Source organism: Haemorhous mexicanus, chromosome 3 (assembly GCF_027477595.1).
Source record: "Haemorhous mexicanus isolate bHaeMex1 chromosome 3, bHaeMex1.pri, whole genome shotgun sequence".
NCBI lineage: Eukaryota > Metazoa > Chordata > Aves > Passeriformes > Fringillidae > Haemorhous > Haemorhous mexicanus.
In genome coordinates, this window is record NC_082343.1 from 60,280,899 (window position 1) to 60,291,093 (window position 10,195).

The 10,195-nt window shown below is 42.2% G+C and overlaps 1 protein-coding gene across 1 annotated transcript; it reads right to left on the bottom strand.

Moving 5' to 3' along the window:
- Window positions 1–918: 918 nt before the first annotated feature.
- SOD2 (superoxide dismutase 2) lies at window positions 919–9,195 on the bottom strand. The gene is made up of 5 exons (XM_059842001.1): window positions 9,046–9,195; window positions 7,713–7,915; window positions 3,506–3,622; window positions 2,727–2,906; window positions 919–1,429 (listed from the first exon to the last, which is right to left on the bottom strand). Exons 1-5 carry the CDS (start codon window positions 9,072–9,074, stop codon window positions 1,284–1,286), a joined length of 675 nt encoding a protein of 224 aa, XP_059697984.1. The 5' UTR covers window positions 9,075–9,195; the 3' UTR covers window positions 919–1,283.
- Window positions 9,196–10,195: the final 1,000 nt, after the last annotated feature.

Genomic DNA, 10,195 nt, shown 5'->3' on the forward strand with positions numbered 1-10,195 from the left:
GGTGCACAGCAGAAACTGAGCCTTACAGCACGTGCTGGGTCTCACTACTGCCTTTAGAGCTGCAGCAAATGTTGGCTGTGCATGAGGAGCCCTCCGTGGTTTAAAGCCTCACCACCTGGAGCTAACTCAAGCTTAAGCACTCCTTTGCAGAGCACCAGTCTACAGGCGTATCTACCTCCTGTTCCTTTGGAGTGTGCAGTATCAGGATGTCTGGCACACACATCATGGCACTCACCAACAAAGCCCTGCCTCAGCAGTCACTCATACTGGTGGAGGAGCACTCCACCACTTTGTTTTTCTTTGCTATGTGGTACTTCACCGTATGTAATAAGGAACAGAAAAAACTCCAGTTTCCTTCACCTTCAAGCAGACACCATGGTAAGCACAACATACCAACTATTTCAAGACCATTGGCATGCTCTGTTGCAACAAAAAGGTTACTTCATGCCTGCCTTCAAGCATCAAGTTTAATTTGTTAGTACTGCTTCAGCAATACGGCTGTGCAGAGACAACTTGTATATGCATGCATCAGCCCCTTTAGCTAAAGGATGGTCCAAGACATACCTGAACAGCTAGTATGAAATGAGTGCCACATACTGTCATTCAGGCCCTATGTGAACAATTTGCCTGAGCCAGAACTGTAATCTCTGCCCAAAGTAATGCTTCCAACGCTCATGCACCAGTGTGATACCAAGACCTCACATAAGAAATGCAGGAAGGGGTAGGGATGACTGAAGACAGTCAATTCAGGCAGGCACAGCAACACCTATTTCCCCTTTCATTTATCTTTTCAACCTTTATGAAAGAGCTGCAGCCTGTAATACAACAAATTACAAAAGGCATTTTTCTCTTCCAACTGATTTAAAATCAAGTAACTACACGAGATACTACTAAAAATGAGTCTCTTGTAGACAGTAATAGAAGATTCTTCTTTTGAGTTTTATTTGTTTATAGTAACAGTAGCACATATTTCCACTTAGGTATTTTAGTGCAACAAGGGAATCCATTAGGCTTCAGCAAGGTGACCTATGTTTCTATATGCAATGGAACAGATCAAAGTGCCTCCCTTTCTTGCACAACAGTTTAAAGCTTCAGAACTCTAAGTAAATACCTTTCACAGAATTAAACAAGCAGACACTGTGCTTGATTATGAAACGCTTTTGTTGGATGAGTGAAGTGCTTTCTGCAGTAGAACAATTCATTTGTAAGCCACAGGCACTACTACAAGAGTGGTATCAGAGTAGAACTGGTGACATTTTAGTAGTCTGTGCAAGAATTCCACTCTACTTTTTGCAAGTTGCATATCTTGAAGATACATTCTCCCAGTTGATCACATTCCAGATGGCTTTCAAATAATCAGGTCGAACATTTTTATATTGAAGATAATAAGCATGTTCCCATACGTCAATGCCTAGCAAAGGAATGAGACCTGTGAAAAAAAGAGGGTAAATTTTGTAAATATATGAAAACATACTTTACATGCAAAGTTTTATATTGCATCTTCAAGCTGTACCCAGTTTCTGAGACTTAAGCTGCAGGAAGACAGAGAGCTCTGCAGCACACTGATCTTTATTGCAGTATTTTATAAAACTGTGCTCACACACACACAGACACTGCATAAATTCAAAGAGCTGATTTAGGTAAACACATCTATAAATATTCTGGAACTGCCTTGAAGACATAACTGAAATCAGATGAAGTAATTTTTGAAAGGTTTCCATCTTTTGCCCACTTATGCAAGCACTTTCATAAAATATTACATTATAAAGGTTTCTTGCTATGCCAGCTTGCTTCCAATACTTTAATTACAGGCTATTTGTTCTTAAATTACAGGCTATTTGTTAAGTGCCTAATTACCTCCTTGCTTTTATGCTGAATTTTTTTACGGTAAATTTTCAGAGGAGGGAGGGTGAAATTCACCCCCATTATAATCTATGCCCCTATACTAAATCTGTAATTTCTTTTCACCCTACTGATAGGCAATACATGAAATTCCTTGCCATTCTCTATGAATTCTGCAGAAAGTATCTGCAAAATGATTTGGACAAAGTGCCACTGCAAGCAGATTCTTGCTGATCATGACCCCTTCCCTCTGTGAAGGGTGTCCAGCCTGCCATTACCACTTCCATGTCTCTCTAGGGAAGTAAGAATATCTTGGAAAGAGATCATTGCCAGTACTATGCTGCTTGTCCAGCTGTAACACTTAACCACATCACAGACTAATTTGGTTGACGCTCATTACTCTTATAAATATAAAGGAAACAAATTACAAGGCTCCATTTTAAACCCAGTCTAGATAGGAACAAAAGTTATTATGTTCATCTTCCCCTCTCCTGTTGTCTGGCCCTCACTGACAGTGCTGTGAATAGCTCCTCTGCCAGAGGAAAAAAAAATCTGAAGGCAAGAGGCTTAATGTTGCTTGATATGTCCAAGTTACTCCAGTTACTCAAAATTTCAAGGAAGCTGAAGCTAAAATATTCACCAAGCAAAAAGCACTTTCAAAACATGGCCCATCTATTTTTCCTTGGACTAGAAGGACACTTAATCCTTCTGCTGTTTTTTAAGTTCTGCTTTACAAATGCTGCTCTAAAAACTGAGTTTTCACTTCTGCTAGAAGAGACATTTGGTTTTTCAGATCTATTTATCCAGCAATTTCTTCTCAACATTTTCTACAAACGCTTGCCTAACAAATCTACAGAAGCAGAGGGGAAGGGAAGAAACCCGACCTGTTGTTCCTTGCAAAGGGTCTTGATTTGCACAAGCTGCTATCTGTAGGCGCCCCTGCTCCTTGTTATAGCCAAGCCACCCCCAGCCTGATCCTTGGACACCAACTGATAAAGCTGTCAGCTTCTCCTTGAAGTTTGCAAAAGAACCAAAGTCACGCTTGATGGCTTCCATCAATTCTCCTTTAACAGAAAAAAAGCACAGAAAGATCACATGCATATAAACCTTAATCAAAACCTTCCAAGTTTATCACAACAGTTTTTGTGAGACCTGCACTAAAGGGCCCTTATCTTTAACTGCAGGTCATGATAGTTAATCAGTACTCTATGCTCCCCAAGGGAATTCCTTCCATTAGGCTTTAACTGCTAAACTATCTCTATCCAAACTGGAGCACAACTCCAGCCACTAGGCTGGGTGAGTCTGCAACACATTTCTTTCTGTGAATCGAGTACATATAGCAATTTAATCAACATGGCTTTGTACAACTATTTTCTCTTATGAAGGTGGAAAGGGTATATACAGCAGTAGCCAGGTATTTTGCAGTGTATACATAATCAGCTCTAGAAATTAAAAGACTTTGTACATTATTAGTTTTTTTGTATTTTTGGCTTACATCCAAAACCTCCCCCTGAATACCTCAGCATTTTGGTAATTGTCACATAGAAAGGTGAATTAATTCTGAAAAATAAAGATCCTTTAGACTCCTTCAAAGAGAGAAAAGATCATCAATTCTTCCTGTTAATTAAAACTGATGCAATAAACCACTGTAACACGCACTAACCTTTAGGTTCTCCTCCTCCATTAGGAGAAAGGTTTGTCCAGAAGATGCTGTGATTGATATGACCCCCACCATTGAACTTCAGTGCAGGTTGAAGTGACACCTGAGTTGTAACATCACCTAAGGATACAGAAAATAAAAATACATAAATAAAAACATTATCATCACCCCAACAGGCAGTAAGTTTCTACTAGGCCTCCAGTGATACCCAAAATCTTTCTACAAGCATGTAACTTATTAATGGAAAACATAAAGTTTGTACTGTTATGCATGTATTAGTCACAGACAAACTCTATTAAAGACTTATTATCTTTGACCTTTCTTTATGCTGTAATAAGTGATCTGCAATATTGCAACTATCAGGCAGCCCGTACTATACACCTAAGACTTACTGCCACTCTACAGCAGAATAAAGCAACAAGCACAGCCAGAACTCTTTGAGGACCCAGCACTTGTAAATTCATCAGTATCATCACTACAAGGCAAGAATATTACTCACCCATTAGCTCACTGATTGGCAAACTATGCATTTTTAAACTTTTTAAAACAGTTTACAGGACAAACAGCTTGTGCTTGAGAAAAGTCAGTAAGTACAGTGAGCACATAGACAAAATGTTCTTCTCCTTCCTATCTTTTGTTTCATTTGGAGGGAGGTACTCACAGAAAAGTCATTGAAATAATTTTGCTACACATGACAGAATTCTGCATCTGAAACCAAGATGAAACAGCACTGTACTTCCACACTATGTTGTACTCCTTGAAGAATTCACTGGTGCCTTGTGTCTCTGAACAGTGTTGCACCACTTCAATACAAGTCTATTCATTACTATTTTGGCTTTTAAAAACACTGAAGCATTTCAAACATTTTTAAAGCTTTTTCCATCACTCCAATACAGTTTTTAGTAAGGAATCAGAGGGGGACCTGTCTTCTCCACTCTCAGGACTGAGTGGTAGAAATTTTCTGAGTCACCTCAAAAACAGAGACATGAAGACAATCCTCAAAAAAGTAGTACACTTCAAAGCAGTAGCAATCTGTTACTAAGGTGATGCCTCAGGTTTTAACTTTTATATTTTTGAGATCCTGTGCTGCCTTAGTGTGTGGGTCTGGGCTTCTTATTAGGGGATAGTAAGCTCTCTTCACAGAGTAAGTAGACAAACAATTCCTTCCCTGGCTGGGCACCCAAGGACAATCGATCCAGATCTCAGGCCCAAAAACATAAACAACGGTGGACCAAAGAGAGAAAAACAAGAAGACTTCACGAGCTAATGCTGTAACTGGACAATTTACTCCAATGAGCTAATGGACCAAAACTTATAAAAGTGTGACACCCCGTGACTGGTTGTCCATTTTTCTGGAGACCATTTTGGGTTCTCCTGGGCTGTAGCCCTGGCTGGGATCTTGTGCTGCTCAAGGTGGATCTATTGAGGCTTCCTAAAAAAAAAAAAACCTACTTTATTCTTTAGCTCCATCTAGTCTCTGTTCTAGGACAGCCTTCACAAGGTATCAAATGCTTTAATTCAGGATTTCATGTTCTCAGCATTTCCTCACAACCTTCAGAAAAGGGTGCAGCACTGGAAAAAAGCATCCAATGCTTTGTTTGTAAAAGCATTATTTGCTGGATTTAGGTATCAGGTTAAGGATAAGAAGTCTCTCATGGCCATTCAGATGGCATCTTTGGGACATTTTCCCTGAATTTCTCATGACTTAATGACACTTTCAAGTTCATCCAGAGCATACAACATATAGCAAGCCAGAAATCAAAAAGTAACTTAGAAAGCCTTTAATGTGTTCATAACTCTTTATTCCACCATTCCTTATAAGAACCCACTCCTCAGGACCCCGAGGAACCAGAGATGGCATTTCACTATTGACCTTAAACAGTATTTGTGCTGCTGAACTTTGCACTGGGAAAAAAAAAAAAAAAAACAATTGAAAAGGGGCAACTTGCCCTTAAAGTTACAGCAGAAGTATACTGGAATTTATTTGTATAGAATCCATGGACAATTCAGTAAACCAAGACAAGAAGCTCAAAGGTGCTAAAGAGAGCAGTCAGCTCAGTTTCTCAGCTTAAGTCATTTGCTTCCTTGTATGAGTGCAATCACAGGTTGCATGACAGTCAAAGAAGAGAGCAGGGAAAACTATGGCAGGAATAGGTTTTCAATGAAAATGAGATTCAAGTTAATATCCTTCAATTAGCAAATCTGACACATTTTGATGGGCCAGTAGTCAGGACCACCAGTTTATGTTGAAACAAAGTCCTGCGCTGTCACAGAAATGTAAATTCATTTTCAAATGAATTGACAATGTAAGCCAACAGGATGGCTTTGAGTTTTCTATGCAAATATAGATAAATGAGGAACATGTTAAAGATAATCTGAAGAGAACACTTTACTTTCTATTGCTGAACAAGAGACACTGACAAGGTTCTGCTGTCCACAACTATCAATAAGGTTCTGGACAGCAGAACCTTAAGTTTTTAGATAGTGATCAGATGTGCTAGGTAACCCAACACTGATACACAGCCCAGCAAGATTTTTGACTGTGCTCAGTTTTAGTATGAAAAAATAACAATACTGACAGAATGAGGTGGCAGTTCAGACTTTGCCTCTGTCTTAGAATTTTTTCTAATGAAGAGCAAAATACTGCACATGGTATACTGAGATACCGGTTAGGAAAAAACGAACTAACAAACTGCACAATCACAAATATCCCAAGTAATTACTTGTCTGCGTTGGTGTGCATGACCACAACCAGTAAGTCATCCATTTGGAAAATAATCTCAGCAGAATCCTTAAGGAAAAATTAATCTCTAAGAAAAAAAACATTTCAACACAAGTAACGAGAACATATCAAAAGTTGTAATTACTAAAAAACTCAAAGGATCCACAACACTGCAAATACTTCTGATAATGAGGAATTCTGCCTCCACTAGTGGCTGAAGCTTTTGTAATTTAACAGCATCAGTAACAGCAGCAGCACACACACTGTCTTCTGACACTTCAGGTTCCCTCCCCAGTTGCGTTTGCACTAATTACATCTCCAGAATACACCTTTCCTGGATCTGCTACTGGCAGGGCAAGGCAGCAGTCAGTCTTGATAACCTGCTTCTTAATAGAATCTCATTAGTTCATTAATTCACACTGCACAAGTTATTTTTAGGCTGACTTAGGTACTTGAAAAGCCCCATTCTCTATTCAAATACACTGGCAATTAATTATCAAGCGACACATGGTTCAGGTTTACTCAGATGTCAGCAATTCTCACTTTCACCCAAGTCCACAGAGTTAAATTCCACTGTGAAGCCACCTGGCAAGCAGACAGAAGTGAGTCCATATAGTAATCATTTCTCTGAGATAACCTGATACCTTTTAAGAAGATCATCACAACAGAAAAAAAAAAAAAAAAAAAAAAAAAAAAAAAAAAAAAAAAACAACCAGAAAATATTCCACCTTCTTAAAAAGACATACATGTTATTTCATACACTTTTATCAGTCCAACTGAAAGACTCAAAGTTTGGAAAAAACACATCTCATGTTTCAGCGTAGCTCTGCTACACCTGCAAAGTTTTTGCAAAAGGCAGCATATCTCAAATTCTGGGATAGTAGCAAAAAACTCCATGATGGTTTCCTGCATATTTTCGTGTATCACATGGCCTTGTCCCCTACACAACGCCTTAATTTGACCCAGTGATATAACTGACACCCAAATTCAGGTTGCTGCACTATGTGTTGTATACATTAACAGCATGTTTGTCTTACCTCCACTTGTAGGCACCCAGATTATTTACCAAGACTGAGCAGAGCATCTGATGTGAAAACTATCACGGCACACAAATGTCATTTTATCTAACTTTGCTACCAACCTTTTAGTGCAAAATACTTGTTCAGCAAAATGACTGCAATTTCCTACTGACTCAGTCTTTGTTCGGTTCCAATTACCAATGGAGTATGGACTAAACCCACAACAATCAACAAATCTTCTAGTTTTACAGCACTACAGAGAATAGAATTCATGCTTTTTACTTACATTTGATTTCCAATTATCAGCACCACTGAAGCTACAATAAAAGATTTTCCCCTAACAATACTGCAATGACATAATCCAAAGCTTCTAAAAGAATATAACTCACTTCTTTTTTTTTTATTTTGTTCTTCTGTATCATCTATGCCAATTAGCTACCATCTCACTGTTGACAGTGGAAATACAAACCTTTTGCCAGTGCCTCCTTGTACTTCTCCTCGACAACGTTCAGGTTGTTCACGTAGGTGGCATGATGCTTGCTGTGGTGCAGCTGCATGATCTCTGCATTAATATGAGGTTCCAGAGCAGCATAGTCATATGGCAAGTCAGGAAGAGTGTGCTTCTGCCTAGAAACCAAGCACCCCAAGGGTGCTACCAACTTGGCACTGCTTCTAGAAAAGAAAAACAAAAACAGAAGGTAGCAGTCTTATGCAGTAAAACTTGGGCTTTGCCAATGAAATAGACTTCATACACTGCTGCTTTAAATACCTAGGGTAATATCTCAGCCAAGGAAATAATATTTCCATTTCTCAAGAGTTTAAAGCAAGCATACTTTGCACCTTAACTGCAAAGATAAATTCACACAAAGGTCACATACACAGGGCTTTGCACTGTGAAGCTGTTGCTTCTCAAACCGAGCCTCCAGGCCACTGCAGAGACTCATGTACCCTCCTAAGGACGCACGTGAGGGAAAAGCAGGGATAGCAATGAAAAGCCAGTAGTAACCTGATGACATTCAAAGCTTCACCTAATCTTTATTGATTAAAAATAGAAGCAAAGATGTCGCCTAAGCGTCCTTCCCTCGCTATCCACAATGTCCGTGCACTGGGAAGTAAATACGCTAAAAACCCTGCACAGTCACCGGGTTCCCAGGACTGAATCTCTCCAGCATTTACACAGACGTGCGTCTCCCTGTCCCCACAGCGGGTACCGGGAAACCACACGGGGCATCACAGCCGCGATGCCCGGCGCAGACACCGCACAGATTGTGTTACCCTTCCCCATTTTAACACCTCGCACTTGTCATGCGACACAAGACGAGAGGAGACTCGCCGGGCCGGCAGGACGGTCAGCTCTGCGGCCCGCCGCCGCATCGCTGGTGACCTTGACGTACGCCAGGGACACACCGCAAGCGAAGCCCTCGGGACCCTGAAGAGCGGCCGAGTGCGGCGACCCCGGCCAGCAAAAACAAGACGGTCTGGCAGCACCGTGTCAGGCCACCAGAGCTCCTCGGCGGACGGCGCGGGCAGAACCTAAAAACGCTCAAGGACGACGGCAGCAGCCTCCGCCCAGGCAGGCGCCGACCCAGCGGGGCAGCCGGCAGCAGCGCGACCTCCCCGCGCGCGAAATGGCGGGGGGCAGACCCCGAGGAGCGAGAAGACGACCCTCCCGCCGCCTCCTCCCCCGCTCCGGCCTTCCCGTCCCCGGCTCGGCGGCGGAGGGCAGGGACGGTGCGGCCGCCGCCTCCCGGCGCGGGGCTCTGCCCAGCCCCGCGCTTCCCCCGGCGCGGCGCGGCTCTCACCTGCTCGCGGCGGCAAAGCGGCACAACATGGCGGTGTCTGCAGCCGGGCGCGACTGTCACGGCGCAGCCGCGGCCCGCCCCGGCCGCGGGGGCTGAGCTCGGCCGAGCCGCGGGTGACACCCCCCGCGGGCATCTCCGGCCTTCGAATGCGGGCAAATACCGTTTCTTAGCGGTGGGAATGTCTCGTCCTCATGAACGGAACGCTCCTAGAATCGTTATCTTAGGACGCAGGCCCGCCGTAGGCGAGGCTGCCTTAGCCCTGACGAAACAGATAAAATGCTGCCCGGTGCCCCCGGCAGGATACAGCAGCACGGCAGAGTTCGGCTTTGAAATCCTGCCGCGCAATGACATGGTTCTGCCAGCATAGTGACGGCATCGGCAGCACTAACGCTACCCTTTCAGCTCTTTTGTCTACGACTTGCTTTTGTTGTTTCTTTTGTGTTCTTTTACCCATTTTTTGGGCATCTTCTTTTCCCCAACACGTGCTTTCCTGCATGTAGCAATTCAGCGGCCTGGGGTGCTCATGAAAATCCTTTACCCAATTTAATGCAAATGAGTCCAAAGACCCATTAAAAACTGGCTCTCCGGCGAGGTCAGGGAGAAGCTCATTCCTCAGAGGTCGGAGGCACTCTGCAGGCAAGACAAACATTAGGTAAAATTTAAATTGTATGGAATTAATCTCTGCTACCACAAAGCGTTCGATCATCATATTTTGTCTTTCTAAATAAATACATGCAGCCTTAAGATCTTCTAGCACCCCACATTTACCAGACTATAAAAATTCAAATTACAAAAATTCAGTGGGGGCTAAGCCTGAACAATTTTGTTGAGAATAAATAACCTCATCTTGCCAGTTGTGAAGAAATCCACCTGAAAAGACCCACTAAGTGAATCCCAGCCCCCTTGAAGACGCGGTGCTTCCATTCCTCACTTCTAGAGGCATCCTAAAAAAGGACAGTAATTTAGTTCCTCTGATGAGCCAGCGATACTCTTGTGGGAATCTGAGCAGTGAAAACTGCAGCTAAGATATAAGGCAAATAGTCCAAAATCAGCAAGTTGTTTCTTCATCCCTGACTACTGAAAATAGGTTATATCTAATTTTAAAGAGGAATATGTTGTATTTATTGGATCAATAAAATGTAATTTTTTG